The sequence below is a fragment of the Typopeltis vanoorti genome, chromosome 1, assembly GCF_054136105.1.
Source record: "Typopeltis vanoorti isolate ZY-2024b chromosome 1, IOZ_Tvanoo_1.0, whole genome shotgun sequence".
In the NCBI taxonomy this organism is placed as follows: Eukaryota; Metazoa; Arthropoda; class Arachnida; order Uropygi; family Thelyphonidae; genus Typopeltis; species Typopeltis vanoorti.
The window spans coordinates 108,012,558-108,029,206 of NC_143549.1; the positions used below are offsets into that span (position 1 = coordinate 108,012,558).

The 16,649-nt window shown below is 37.8% G+C and overlaps 1 protein-coding gene across 4 annotated transcripts in view; it reads left to right on the plus strand.

Annotated features, from left to right (window-relative positions):
- Positions 1–16,649, plus strand: part of mor (SWI/SNF- related protein mor) — a 442,374-nt gene that overhangs the window by 212,612 nt on the left and 213,113 nt on the right. For all 4 annotated transcript variants that reach the window (XM_090398829.1, XM_090398819.1, XM_090398811.1 and 1 more), the window contains exon 12: positions 15,972–16,129. In XM_090398829.1, the coding sequence (XP_090254955.1) occupies positions 15,972–16,129 (158 nt within the window). The remainder of the gene's footprint in view (positions 1–15,971; positions 16,130–16,649) is intronic.

Sequence of the window (16,649 nt, forward strand, 5' to 3'; positions counted from 1 at the left end):
AGTGGAATAGTTTGCCTTTAGGGATAGTGAGTGCATCTTGGGTGAATGAATTTAAGGGAAAGTACGACAGCTGGTATGTGTGATTTATAGCCTCCCTGGAGTTCTCTGATGATGATAATAATAAGATAGAGTGAGGAAGATTGTTCCAAAGAGAGGTTGAGGGGATGAAAGAGGAGGGAAGGAATTTGGTTCTATAAGTTTGAAGCTGGACAATAAATAAATATTGACCAACAGCTGATTGTATTTGCACAGTCTTGGAAGAAAGGAAAGGAATGATGGCTGCTGGTTCATCTGAGCTTATCCATGGAAATGTTACCTGTAGAAGAGATATAAGAGTATCTGAGAGAGTGATTGGAGTAAATCTGTGATCAAGAGGGATCATGAGTTCAGTGCCTTCCCCCCCCCCCCCATCTTCTGTATAACATCAAGTACCCTTGGTGTTAAGTGCCCCACCTCAAATCCTGAGCAATATTGTCAGATTTGGGATCTATAGATAGTACTTTTCAGCAAACCCCCCCCCCGAGTTAACTCATCATCAACAAATTCCTGCCATGTACCCTCAAGGGGCATACAGGATGTGATAGTACTACATGAAAAAAATTACATCATTACTAACTTCCTATCTACAATTTTCCTCCAAATAAGTCTGTTACTTGTCAAGACTCCAACATTATCAGATCTTATATTTCTATTGTCTAAGGCACTTTGTACTGTATCAGTCTACCTATTTCTTGGTCTTCCTCTGGGTCGTTTTGCTGCCAACCTGGCAGAGAATACTTCGCCCATTCTGTTTAAGTGACCATACCACCTGAGATTAGCTCTGCTAATGCATTCCTGGATGCAGACAATGTCAAGTTCTTTCCTAATATCCTCATTTTTAATATGATATTGCCATTGATGCCATCTGTTCACGCCTATAATCTTTCTCAGGACTCTCATATCTGCGTCTCTAGTCTTTGGTCAAGTGTTTTACTTCTGACCAAGCTCTCTGATCCATAAGTTAAAACTAGTTTGAACACCGTCTTGTATAGAGCAAAATTAGTGTTCTGACTAATTTCTCTCTTATTCATATGAATTTATTCAATTGACTTCCCACCATACCAGCTTTATTGATTCTTTTGTCTATTTCCATATTTGATTTACCATCTTCATTAAAAATCGTGCCTAAGTAGGTGAAATGTTTACTTGTTCCACAGGTTCTCCGTTCACAACGCAGTTGACATTTTCAACGATTCTGCCTATTTTCATTGTCTTTGTCTTTTTATTGCTGACCTTCATACCATATCTATTACAACAGTTATTCAATTTAGTTAGAGAATCTTGCAGACTTGTAGCAGATTTATTTAGAAGTATAACATCATCCGCATAAAGCAAAGAGCTGACATTAACATCTCCAATTTTGATATCATGTTTAATACCACTTTCCTACATGATGTGATCCATATAGATAATGAATGACAGAGGGGATAATGTACATCCTTGTCTTACACCAGATTTAACATTAAACCATCTTCCTGTACTTCCTTCAATTCTAACTGCTGACTTACAACTCAAATAAAGATAACGTATAGCTTGATATAATGCCCCATTGATCATATAACTGTAGCATATTGAATAGCTTCTCTCTTGGCACCTTGTCATATGCCTTTTCCAGATCGACAAAACTTAAATACAGATCTTCGTGATATTCCCATGATTATTCAACTATTTGTCGTAAAGTCGTAAATTTCAAGCCTTTGATGGCTTTTTTAACTTCAAGTATGGATATGTATTCCTGACTGCATACCTAGTCAGTGTTTTTTACCACTGTGCTGTCATCACTGCTTGTTTCATTTAGCAGTTTTTCAAAGTAATTACTCCATACTTCAAGGATATCTTTTTCTTCCGTTTTCATGTCACCTTTATCATCTCTAATTCCTTTTACAGCACTCTTTCCTCCATTCCTAAGCTTCTTCAAAAATCTCCAGAATATTTTGCCATCTTCTTGATATTTATTTTCAATATTCTTGCCAAAGTCCTCCCATGACTTTTGTTTAGCTAGTTTTACACAGTGTTTAGCATTCTTGCATTTGTCTCTGTATTCTCTAAGAGCACAAGCTGACTTATTTGCCAGTAACTTTTGATATGCTTTCTTCTCTTCCTTCACTGCCTCTTTAACTTCCTGTGTCCACCATGGAGTTCTAATTTTTCTATCCTTGCAGACAACTTCACCATATGCCTCTCTAGCCAAATCAAACAGGGCTTTCTTCAAGGCTTGCCACTGAATCTCCAAGGTTTTGAAACCCTTTCATTTTTTCTTCAATAATGTTTATGTATTTTAGTCTACAGTTCACATCTGAGAGCTGCTCAACTTTTATTCTCTTTAAAACTTTCTTACATGTTATTCTTTTCAATATGAAATTCAATTTTATCCTGCTCAAGACTAAATAGTGATCACTTCCAATTTCAAATCCTCTGTACACTCTGGTGTCCTGCACCAGGGAGAAAACATCACTATCAACAATAACATAGTCATTGAGACTTTTCTTATTCCTTGCCTCTTCTCTCCATGTGAATTTGTGCACATTTTTATGTTGGAACATGGTGTTAGTAATAACCAGTCCATGTCCTGAGCAGAAATCCAACAGATATTTGCCATTATTATTAGCTTTGCTCTTTTCTTCAAATTTTTCCAAAATATTTTTGCATGTCTCACAATCATTTCCTACTCTGCTATATAGATCCCCAACAAGGACCAACTTTTCCTTTTTCATTGTGTCAATTGCTTTTTCTAAAGCCTCAAAAAATTCCTCCACTTCTACCTTAGTAGAACCTTCTGTGGGACTATAGGCACAAATAAGTATCAGTGTCCAGTTCCCCATTCTCATATTTGCCCACATCACTCTACTTGGGACTGCCTGCCATTCAAGAAGATGAGCCTCGTATTTAGTTTTGAATACTATATCTACTCCTTCTTTTCCTTGATTGTCATTGCCTGAGTATAACATTTTGTATTTATTGCTCAGAAAGGTCTCACCAGTTTTTGTCTTTTTTGTTTCAGTCACCCCTATTATGTCTATCTGGTACTTATCTAATTCCTCAGCTAGCTCCATTTATTTGCCATTCAGGCTTCTTATGTTGATAGTACCGATCTTTAACTCTGGTGATGTTGAGTTGGGGTGTGTTTTCAGAGTGTTACATAGAGAACTTATGGATGCTGAAAGATGTCTCTTCATAGAATGCCATATTGGTGGACTTTCCATTTGTGATTTAAGAAGAAAATATTGCTTCCTCACTTAGTATCAACTGTAGGCAAACATTATTAGCCAACAGAAATGTGATGGTGCCATCTTATCCAGAAATATAGATTAAATTTCAGAAGTTAACACTGATAATAGTGGTGCAGAAATCATAGCGATACAGTGTAGAAATGAACAACCAGCAGTCAAGGAATCTAAAAATTTAAAGTCAGTAGTAAACATGCTTTCTTCATCTGTACAGAAATTCCCATATGTAATCTGAATGCTAATAATGCTGCCCAACAGTGCCGACTGCATTGGTACAAAGAACATGTTGGTTAGTTTGTAGAGCAGGAAAAATTGGTGGACGTTCCATGTAGCTTTAGTTGCTTGTAAAACTGCCACAATGTGGCAGTTTTACAAACAAAGTATATACAGTGCACTATATGTTATACTGCTGGCTTGTGACTTGAGGAAATGTGGTTTGGAAAAACTTAAAATTAAAAGACTCCTTCACAGTATTCCAATCTCATCCTTTTGAGACAACCAGGACCTTAAGAGCAGATAAGTCAAATTTCCTAATTTGAAATTTGTTCACATCATTGTTTGAAGTGCCTTCTGCTAAATATGTTTATCTTCTTTAATGTAGAGTTCCATATATACTCTGACTACTCCCCCCTCCCCTTCTCTTCTCCTTTTCCTGATACTCGATGCCTGAATTTCCGTTTTAATGCAATATCAGTATCATTTAATGCTCAAAACCAGATAACTGGGAGGAGACCTTCACATGACCTTTAAGAAATGTAAAAAACTGACTTAGGCTTGTGAACTGATGTCCAATCCTTATGTTTACATAGTGCACCCCATTAGTGGGTATCCACTGGGTGGAATAAATGAGGTTGGGCTAACAATTTGGAAGTACTTGGTCAACCTAATTGTGCTGTATATTGGTATAAACCAGAAATAAATATGATGGTACAACATCATGAGATTTCATTACAGTTGGGGTGTCACTGGTTAAGCAAGCTTCCTGTTTTTGTCAGGGAACCAGAGTGAATGTTGAACACTTAACTACTGAATCAAACAAAATGTCAGAAGAACTGAAGATAAAAACCATAAGGAGTATCGCAGAAATGGAACTTAAAGAGGAACTGGAAAAGTACCACATGGATAATTGGTGTTACTGAGACAAAGAAGACTAAAACAGGTGAGATCCTGCTAAATAATAAATATTGGATGTTATAACACAGCAATATGTATCAAGGAAAAAAAGAAGTGCTAGCATGGAACACTAAACATGAAGATAAACTGCTTGATTGGAAAGCAATTTCAAGTAGTTATGCACACCATTCTTCTGCATAATTCAGAAGACCTACTCAAAACCCAGGCTGAACAAGATGTTCACCTTCCTTAGATAAATGAAGGACAACTAGGATCCTGTCTCCTTCCCAAGTGCCTACCGTTTTCCTTGTTACTGTGGAATCCAGTATTTCAGACTGACAGGATGAGCTCACCTTGGTAAGTAGAAAATAACATAAGTTGGTAAATATATTGGGACCTCATGTTGTAATTATTAATGAGACTTGGCTATCAGAAGCAGATGTACTAACTGGTATCGAGTGCAAAGAGTACAGTATTTTTAGGAAGGATAGCCAGGATAGGAGGGGGGGGGATTGCTGCTAATGATATCAAATGTCTTGAATCCAGTTAAAGTTGAGACCTATGACTGCAATATTATTTACAATTTTTCATGTGGCAGTGAGTTTCAAGCCATCTGGCGTGAGGTGGAGTGTAACAAGATTCAATATACAGTGAGTTGTTGTTACAGACCTTGTGGGTCAATTATTAGTGACAAAGAAATGCATCAACAAATAAATACAATGAGTACGAAAAGAGTAGTCTTAATAGGGGACTTTAATTATACGAACAAATGTTCCATTCAGAAAAGGCTATATGCTGAACTCAAAGCAGGAAATTTTGACCATGTGAGGGGAGTATGTGGGTTCTGGTATTAGGTATTGGATGGGAAGGATATCGACAGCGTGTGGGAAATCTTTAAAAAAATGCTTAAATGTGCGATATCAAAATGTGTCCCTTGAGTTCGAAGAATAAATAGAATAGGAGTGAAATGGATGTGTAATCTAATTAAGCAAAAGATTTGTAAAAAAATATGATGTGATTTGATACTCGATGTCATATTATATTGGTGGGATTATGCTTGAAGAAACTGATGATACTAGGGATCTTGGAGTTTTAGTAGACAGGAAGTTGAAATTCAAGGGTCATATAGCAAAAATTGTAACTACCACTCACAGAATGGCAATACTGAATCGAACGTTGACATTTAAAGATAAGGAAGTCATTTTGCCTCTTTACAGAGCCTTGATAAGACCTCACTTGGACTATTGCATGTAAGTCTGGTTTCCATGGTGATTCTGATACAGTGGAGAGAGAGAGAGAGAGAGCAAAGGAGTGTCAAAAATGATACCAGGATTGTGGAATACAGATTATGAAGACAGATTGAGAATTTGTAGGCTACAGACACTATCAAACAGGAAAAAGAGGGGTGATATGATTGAGACTTACTAACTTAAATGAAAAGGTTATACAGAATTTCAGTAGATGGAACTTTTCATTTTATGGAGGGTAGGGAAAGGATGCAAGGGCATCCATGGAAATTGAGAATGAATTTTGTCAGGGGGGGGGGGGGGCTAGATTGTTCTCACATAGAGTAATGTATGTTTGGAATGGAATGTCATTGGATGTTGTGTGCATGTGCAAGTAGCTGAATGAATTCAAGAACAGGTATGACAGCTGGTGTGAATAATATGTCCTCCCCTCGATGAGTTCCTGACTCCCTGGAAGTCTCTCTTATTAATAATAATAATCGGTATGGGCAGTTTAAAAGCAAACTAGTACAAAATGCCTTGGATGAAGACCATCTTTCTTGAATTGGAAGAAAGCCAGGCTGCTATAGTGATCCCATAAGTTACAGAAACTGTTCCTAGAAGCAGGTTATGTTCTTGAACCTGATTAACTGCAGTTAACCAGGTTAAAGAACATCAAGAAGAACTTCAGAATGGGGGAGAAGGTGTAATCCTCTACATTTTTAAGCACACCATCCTGTCTTACATTCAGCAATAATCACAGAGATCACTGCAGAGAACAGAACACCACTGTCATCTTCTATACATGACTGTATGCTTGAGAACCAGTATAAATCAGTGCCCTGAACTTTCTTCCACAAATCTTTCCCTCTACTGTAATTCCAGGGGTTTGGCTTTGATTTCGTTGCCCCCCCCCCCCCCCTCCATGCTTGTTTCATGCACACATGGGACTTGGCCTCTGGGTGATAATCCCCTTTTGAGTTCCCTTGCCTAACAAAACAATTTCGGGCAAGATGCCCTATTCTGCTACAATTATAGCACCGTGGAGGTTCTCTCTTGTTGACTCTCTTAATGTCTCCATCCAAGGACAAAGGAGATTCGGCAGTGTCTCTATTAGACAATTCTGTCAACCGTTGCATTACCATGTCCATCTTATCAATCAACGGTCTCTGCAACCTCTCAACTTCCTTGTGAATTAAACTAGTTGTTCTCTCATCCTGAAGGAGGGTACTCTCTTGGTTTCTTGTAGAGGCTGCCGTCAACTGACCAAGCACAGCATCGAGTCGTTCCATAACAGGCTGCTGTAATCTTTCAACTTCCTGCCTAATTAGTGAGCAAACTTCACTTAGATCAGGAACACTAGCAGTAACCTTGCAAACTGACTCTGCTCTACTTTCCTCGTTTCCTTTCTGGGCCTTCTGTCTTTCTTTCTTTTCTTGGTATTCCTTCACATTGCCCAGATCCCTATTGCTATCTCTCTTAACTGATCCAACAGTGGCTGCGGGACAGATGTCTCCAAGCAGCTGTTCTCTCTCCTTTACGGCGGCATAGCACTCTTCTAAGTTGGATATTTTCTTTCCAAAAGCTGTCTCCCTTACTTCTTGTTTTAACCCTATCCTAAAGTGCTGGAAAACCACCCAATCCAAATGGTGCTCGTTTTCATTTGAGATGCTTAGAGTACTGGCGAGAGTCAACAACCTATTATTGAAGTCCGGCACACTTTCTTTATTCTTTTGTATCATTTTCTGGAGCTTCCATAAATTTGGCCCTACATTCTTTACCCTGGAGAACTGAGATATGAGGATCTCCTTTAATTTCGAGTAGTTCAGGGTCTGTTTCAGAATTGGCCAAAGACTAGATACTGCAGATATGAGAGTCCTGAGAAAGATTAGAGGCGTGAACAGATGGCATCAATGGCAATATGTTTTTGCCTTCCCCACTAGCTTGCTGCATAGCAGAATAAGTAGTTGGAAGTCACTCCATCGACCAATCTTTCTCAGTTCCTCAACATATTCAAAGAATGATATCACATCATCTGATTCTTCTCCAGAGAACTGTGGCAATACCTGTTGTGGGTTTATTGTTCTGAAAAATTCAGAATCGTTCATCTCAAAACGTTGGGAGAGACATACTTGTACTAGAGCTTACACTGAAATATAAGATTATTTTCTCAAAATTTCTACTATCATCATCATCATCAAATTCCTGCCATGTACCCTCAAGGGGTGTACAGGATATGACAGTACTACATGAAAAAATTACATCATTACTAACTTCCTATCTACAATTTTCCTCCAAATCAGTCTGTTACTTGTCAAGACTCCAACATTATCAGATCTTATATTTCTATCGTCTAAGGCACTTTGTACCGTATCAATCCACCTATATCTTGGTCTTCCTCTGGGTCGTTTTCCTGCCAACCTGGCAGAGAACACTTGTTTTGCTAATCTTTCCTCTCCCATTCTATTTAAGTGACCATACCATCTGAGATTAGCTCTGCTAACGCATTCCTGGATGCTGACAATGTCAAGTTCTTTCCTAATATCCTCATTTTTAATATGATATTGCCATTGATGCCATCTGTTCACGCCTCTAATCTTTCTCAGGACTCTCATGTCTGCAGTATCTAGTCTTTGGTCAAGTGTTTTACTTCTGACCCAGCTCTCAGATCCATAAGTTAAAATTGGTTTGAACACAGTCTTGTATACAGCTAATTTAGTGTTCCGACTAATTTCTTTCTTATTCCATATGAATTTATTCAGTTGACTTCCCACGATACCAGCTTTGCTGATTCTGTTGTCTATTTCTATATTTAATTTACCATCTTCAGTAAAAATTGTGCCTAAGTAGCTGAAATGTTTTACTTGTTCCACAGGTTCTCCATTCACAACACAGTTGACATTTTCAATGATTCTGCCTATTTTCATTGTCTTTGTCTTTTTATTGCTGACCTTCATACCATATCTATTACAACAGCTATTCAATTTAGTCAGAGAATCTTGCAGACTTGTAGCGGATTTATTTAGAAGTATAACATCATCCACATAAAGCAAAGAGCTGACATTAACATCTCCAATTTTGATATCAGGTTTAATACCACATTCCTTCATAATGTGATCCATATAGATAATGAATAACAGAGGGGATAATGTACATCCTTGTCTCACACCAGATTTAACATTAAACCATCTTCCTGTACTTCCTTCAATTCTAACTGCTGACTCACAACTCAAATAAAGACTTAGTATTGCTTGATATAATGCCCCATTGACACCATATAACTGCAGAGAGAATAGCTTCTCTCTTGGCACCTTGTCATATGCCTTTTCCAAATCGACAAAACTTTAATACAGATCTTTGTTATATTCCCATGCTTTCTCGACTATTTGTCGTAAAGTGAAGATCTGATCCTGACAGCCTCTATTTGGCCTGAATCCAGCTTGTTCTTCACCAAGCTTTTCTTCCACAATTCTTCTCAACCGTTTCTCAAGTATACTTGCATAGATCTTGGCAGGAACACTCAGTAGGGAAATACCTCTGTAATTCTCACATTCAGTTTTATTTCCCTTTTTATATATGGGTACTATGAGAGCTCTACTCCAATCATCGGGAATTCGTCCCTCTGTCCAGGCTTTCTGAACTATGCAGTGCAGCCACTGTAAGACTCTTATACCACCATACTTCAGCATTTCTGGTCGAATATCATCTACTCCTGCTGCCTTTCCACATTTCAAGCCTTTGATGGCTTTTTCTACTTCAAGTATGGATATGTATTCCTGACTGCATGCCTGGTCAGTGTTTTTTTTATCACTGTGCTGTCATCACTGCTTGTTTCATTTAGCAGTTTTTCAAAGTAATTACTCCATACTTCAAGGATATCTTTTTCTCCTGTTTTCATTTCACCTTTATCATCTCTAATTCCTTTTACAGCACTCTTTCCTCCATTCCTAAGCTTCTTCAACAACCTCCAGAATATTTTGCCACCTTCTTGATACTTATTTTCTATATTCTTGCCAAAGTCCTCCCATGACTTTTGTTTAGCTAGTTTTACACACTGTTTAGCTTTCTTACATTTATCTCTGTATTCTGTAAGAGTAAAAGCTGACTTATTTGCCAGGAACTTTTGATATGCTTTCTTCTTTTCCTTCACTGCCTCTTTAACTTCCTGTGTCCACCAGGGAGTTCTGATTTTTTTATCCTTGCACACAACCTCACCACATGCCTCTCTGGCAGAATCAATCAATGTTTCCTTCAGAGTTTGCCACCGAATCTCCAAGGTTTGATTCCTGTTCTCAAACTCTTTCATTTTCTTTTCAATAATATTTCTGTATTTTAGTCTACAGTTCACATCTGAGAGCTGCTCAACTTTTATTCGCTTTAAAACTTTCTTACATGTTATTCTTTTCAATATGAAATTCAATTTTATCCTGCTCAAGACTAAATAGTGATCACTTCCAATTTCAAATCCTGCACCAGGGAGAAAACATCACTATCAACAATAACATAGTCAATGAGACTTTTCTTATTCCTAGCCTCTTCTCTCCATGTGAATTTGTGCACATTTTTATGTTGGAACATGGTGTTAGTAATAACCAGTCCACGTCCTGAGCAGAAATCCAACAGATATTTGCCATTATTATTAGCTTTGCTCTTTTCTCCAAATTTTCCCAAAATATTTTTGTATGTCTCACAATCATTTCCTACTCTACTATTTAGATCCCCAACAAGGACCAACTTTTCCTTTTTCATTGTGTCAGTTGCTTTTTCTAAAGCCTCAAAAAATTCCTCCACTTCTACCTTAGTAGAACCTTCTGTGGGACCATAGGCACAAATAAGTCTCATTGTCCAGTTCCCCATTCTCATATTTGCCCACATTACTCTACTTGAGACTGACTGCCATTCAAGAAGATTAGCCTCGTATTTTGTGTTGAATACTATGGCTACTCCTTCTTTTCGTTGATTGTCATTGCCTGAATATAACATTTTGTATTTATTGCTCAGAAAGATCTCACCAGTTTTGGTCTTTTTTGTTTCAGTCACCCCTATTATGTCGATCTGGTACTTATCTAATTCCTCAGCTAGCTCCATTTCTTTGCCATTCAGGCTTCTTACGTTGATAGTACCGATCTTTAACTCTGGTGATGTTGAGTTGGGGTTTGTTTTCAGATTTGTTCCAGTAGCTGACTTTTCGCTGTTCGCCCTGGTTCCCTGGCGAAAACAACGGGGGCCTTGTTTAACCGGGCGACGCCCCAGCCGGCATGCAATTTTGTCATGTTGTACCATCATTTTTTATTTTGGTTTAACCAATAAGAATACAATTTGGTCGGCTAAATCCCAAATTGCCAGCCCATCCTCGTTCGTTCAGTATCAAAGTAGATACCCAACAGGGTGCACCACGAGAAGGTGAGGATTGGACATTAGGTCAGAAGCCCTGGTCGGTTCTCCGCATTCCTTTAAAGGCTATGTGGAGGTCTCCTCTCAGTTATACAGCTTTGACCCTTAATTTCTACTATTTCCAACAAATTTCTGATTGCCTGATATGAACCAAAGACCAGTTCACTGTGATAGGTCAATTTACTTAATTTTTTTCGGGACCTAATCACATCCTGTCGGCTGCACCATTGTTATGTCGTTGCTCTTTTCCTAAATAATTTTTACTTTCTTTATGAATTTACCTCTCTATAATAACTACAAGACTTACAAAATTTCACTGACTCTAATATCTGTATCACTTCTTACGTGTTCATTCTATAAGGAAAGCAAATTCTATATCTCTAGCCAATTCCTAATTTTACTCACGTGCTTACCCTGAGTGTTAAAGGTTATTCCTTGCTAAAAGAAATGAATCCTTTATTCTCTTTCTGGGGCCATCTCTTCAGATATTGAGAAATTAATTTTTTAACCTGCGCCAGCCAATATCTTAGATAGAGGAGACTTATTCAGGGAGACTCTTCCAGACTTTTGGTGCACATAGGTGAATAAATTTAGTGCTTAAACTCAAATTAAATGCGTTACTGTGGCTAAATAAATTCTGGTTTGCAGTCGCAACCTCTATAATAACATGTTATACCTTTCTTTCAATCCCCCCACCCCCCGCTCTGGTTCAGATTAATGAGTGGTAGTTTTGATTCATATCACAGGCAAAACTCAGGTATAGAAGAAAAACATATTTATTGGAATCTAAAGACATACATTTAGACCAATCTCACTTTCAATTAGTTCAATGACATGCTAAATCAAACTGTATCAAACTGATTAATACTCTAATGCATGAACAATAAATCCTTTCAAGTTAGAGATTAAACACACATAATATACACATTACATTATGCACTTCTAATCAATATTCTACCTACTATGTTAGTCTTGCACATTAAACTAGTCACAATCATCTATAATCATTCCAGACAATTTGTCTTATGGACATTAGCCACTGCTAAATAGTCACTTAAAGTTCTTAAATACTGTCCATTCTTGATTATTACACTACAATGATCTCTCCCTTTTACTGACTGGGTAATTATACAACAAAATCTGTACTTTATCATTTCTTGGGGCAGGATCTCCAGGTCCGTCTGAACTGTCCTTCTTTGTCTGAATTACCTCTCGATACTTCCATAACTCTGTGTCCACGTGGTGTTTACTATGGTCATCAGATTAAGCTATGCTCTGCACCTGGCGTTGTTCTCGCGTCTATACTCGATCAGTTTCGGGCCATCCTCGTTTCTACTGCCGGTTCATAGGATATGCCAGCGATACTATTCCGTCGGAACTTTCAGTGAAGGAGCGAAGACAGCATATGCCGACATCTCACGCTTTGGTACCGGCAGAAATTCAGACATCGAAGGTAAAGGCGCACCGTCCAATATTTTACTATCGCCAAGAACACCATCAGGAACTTCCGGTCCACAGGAGAATTCGAATCATCATCATCATCCAGCAAAATAGGCGAGAAAAGCCATGAGAAAGGGGATGCAAACCCTTTTTATTCTCCCTTCACTTCCTCCCTTTTTAGCACTCTGTTACTAGCTGCGATAGCGCCCTCTTAATTTCTGCGATCTTTTTCCGCCTGTTACTTTCTTTGTTCGCAGGGATTTCGGCACATCATGAGATCTCTAGCAGGTCTTCCGGGAAACGAATGTGCGTCGCTTTCCAAGATTGCCAATGCCTCAGGCCCGTCCGTGACTTTGGACTATTGTTTACATCTAATTTACCCATTCATTGTATTCATATAATACTAATTTATACACAAAGTTCTTTACATGGTATTACGATTCTACTAAAAGGAGGTATTTCTATTTACAGTTAGTACTTTATTTCTTCTGCTCGAGTACAAGTTTTTTCTCTCAGCTGATTTTTCTGACTTGTTAAATCCTGAATGAATTGTTTCCTTTTAAAAGTTCTTCATTCAGGATGTAACAGTGGTTTATGTAAAATTGAATAAAACACAGGTGCATGCTCTCTTTACTCTCATTCATTATCTATATTATGAAGAAATTGGCATTGAACCTGGTATTGAAATTGCAGATACTAAATTCAGCTCTTTACTTTGTGTAGTTAATGCTATCCTCCTCCCTGCCTTTTACAATCCATAACCTAGCAAGGCAATTTTGTCTGCAAATTGCATGTGTTCTTTCAGCTGGTTTCCTGTTTTGAGAGATTAAAAAAATTGAGGAAGGAGGTGGAGATTGCAAAGGAGAAATTTGGCTTCATGCCTGGTCGATCATCTGCTGTAACCATCATTTGGTTACAGCAGATGATGGAAAATTTCAAGAGAAACAACGGGAGCTACATCTGGTGTTTATTGATCTGGGGGAAAGCGTATGATAGAGTGCCAAGGCAAGAAGTCTGGAGGTGTCTGAGGGAGAAAAAGGTACCGTAGAAATATGTCAAGTTGGTGCAGGAGATGTACAGAAATGTGAAGACGAGTTTGGACCTGCCTGGGACAGACAGAACATTTTCAAGTGGCTTGCATCAAGGATCAGCATAAGTCCTTTCCTTAATATTGTGATGGAAGTGGTGACAGAGGAGGTGAGAGAAGACGTGCCTTGAACAATGTTGTGTGCAGAATCAAGAGAAGTGGCAGCTAAACTGGAAAGATGGAGGCAAGTACTAGAAGAGAGGTATGTGGCTGAGCAGAAGTAAGACAGAGTATATGTGTTGCAAAATGGACGACGGCCAGGAGACAGATCTAGGGCTGGAAGGAAATGTCATCAGGAAGGTTAGGGACTTTAGATACTTTGGCTCAACAGTGGAAGAGGATGCAGAGGCTGAGAAGGAAGTGGGATGGAGGAACTGGAGAGAGAGAGAGAGAGATGGCTGGAGTGCTATACGATAAGAGGGTGCCGATCAATCTAAAAGGCAAAATCTATAGGACAGTAGTGGGACCAGCTATGATGTATGCTATGGAAACTGTGGTCCTGAGGAAAAATAACATCAGCAGGATGGAAGTAGCAGAGATGAGAATGCTTAGGTGGATGCGCGGTGTGACAGAAATGATCGTCTGAGGAATGACTGTTATTATTATTATCATCTGAGACCTCCAGGGAGTCAAGGACTTATCAAGGGATGAGGAGAATGGGGAAAGTTACAAACTTAGGAGCGAAGATACAGGAGGCAAAGCTGAGATGGTTTAGTCATGTGATGAGGAGGGAGGACGAATATGTGGGAAGAAAGGTCAGGCAGATGGATGTGCAGGGGGGAGGAGGAAGTTCAGGCAGAAAAAGAAGAAATGAAGGGAGCGGGTGGAGGAAGACTTGAGAACGAAGAACTTGGGTGTGGTTACAGCCCAAGACAGGAGGATTTGGAGGAGACTCACCAAAAACCATGACTCCACTTAAGTGGGACAAGCTGCAGAAGAAGAAGAAAAAAAACGAAAAAAAACTCGACTTTATACTGAAGGCAGGGTTGAGGAATCTGTTCCTTTCATGACACTGACTAATTCACCTTTAAACCCAATTCTTTCCAACCAGAGGACATCGTTGATACTAACTGAGCTCTGGAGATGCAGATTATATTATAATCCTAAATAAATTCAGTACAAGTTATCAAGGCTCTTCAAATTGAATAACTGGTATAACAGATTTGGTCTGAAAATCAGCAATAAAAAGACAGACTATGAAAATTGACAGGAACATGGAAACTATTCTACACATTCTCACTGGAGAACCTGTAGAAGAGGTATTGCAATCTCTCAGTTATCCTACCTTCAATTAACCAACCTTTTAATGGGAGTGTTTCAACTGACTTCTGGTACAGCACCATGTATTTTTATCTTCAGTTATGCAACCAAAATAGCGATTGGATAATTGAGGATCATTGTAAAATATTTTAGATGTTTAGGTACAATTTGAAGATGGTAAATTAAGCATGAAATAATAGAATAATGCAAAGTTGTATGTTGACAGTTATTTGAGTAATTTCATATGGAATAAAAACCAAATTAGACAAAACACTAAATAGTAGTATACAAAATGTTTTTCTAACCAGTTTTGAATTATGGATCTGAGAGTTGGATTAACAATGAAACAATTCATTAAAGACTGGAGACCATAGATGTGAATAGATGTGAGTTCCTTAGAAAAATAAGAAAGTCACCACAGGACATCGATTGCCAAATCACACAAACGATTGTATTAGGAAGGAACCTGACATTGCTATCATTCAAGAATGCATGTATAGAACAAACCTAAAGTAATATATGATCACTTAAATTGAATGGAGAGGAAAGTTTAGTTTAACAGGATGCCAAGATGGAAAAAGAACAAGAAATTTGTGAATTACTGTAGTTTATAATATATCTTAGAAGATTGAAATGCAAGGTGTAAAAATATTGGAGGCATGATAACAGATAAGTTTGGAAGTAAATGTTTGAATGGAAGCTAGTAATATTGTAAACTTAGTTGTGTAGTACTATCACTGCCACCTGTGCACTCTCCAAAGAGTGCACACCTAAGGAATTGGTGATAATACCTAAATAAATCTCACCTTCTAAAAACTGAAGGATCTCAACTCTCTTCCTCTCTTCAGTTATGTTGACGGTATTTCAGTAATTGGTCTGTTTGCTCCATCACTTCCATTGATGCTGCTTGAAGTAGTGGTGTGTGTGTATTTCAGTTTTGCTCTTTAAGTTGTTCTGTTTACCAGAATTTTTATAAGTTAAATAATAATCATATCAGTTAAATTTTAAAAATACATTTAGTAATGGATGTTAAATGGCAGATTTTTCGGATGTATTTAGAACATTTAGTGCTTTTTTTGTGACCCTAAGTAAAAACAGAATTAGTTACTTGCAGTCATTTATTATTATTATTATTATTATTGTTCCGGGAAACTCCATTATTTTCCTCTTCTAACTTTCCTTCAGGGTGAAAAGGAAGAGAAAGGCAGGCTTTCACGGCCATCCACTCCCAATGGACAAATACGTAATGATAGGATTCCAGATGATGGTCAAGATGATAATGTTACAGAGCAGGCAAATCACATCATTATTCCAAGTTATGCAGCATGGTTTGATTATAATAGGTGGGTATGGTATGTTTATAGTGATTTTCTCCAAAATTAAGATTTAAATTTTTTTGCTTTAAGGTTAGTCTTGTTGATCTGAAAACATGAAATTCTTTTGAAGAGCTGATAAAAACTTATGATTGAAATGTGATATGTTAGCTGCAAATGAAAATGACAAAATGATGGAAAGAAACAAACACAAATTTGCAACACTTTTATTACTATAATAACCTGCCTGTCATAATGGGCTCCATGAAAATAAGAGAAATAAAACATGATAGATAAACATTAAACAAAATGGAATATTGCTACTATGTAAATGATGAAAAAATAACTAGAATCAGTTCTGTAAGTAAAATACCTAAACACTGGGTTTATTGGTTGTAAAGATTTAATACTACTAGTCACCTACTAGTTTTGCCACATAACCAAAGTGGCTTCATCTGGGTTTGGATGAACATACAGATATAAATATACAACACAACAAGCGTTAATTATGAATCGATACATTACTAAAAATACCAAATGTGTAGGAACC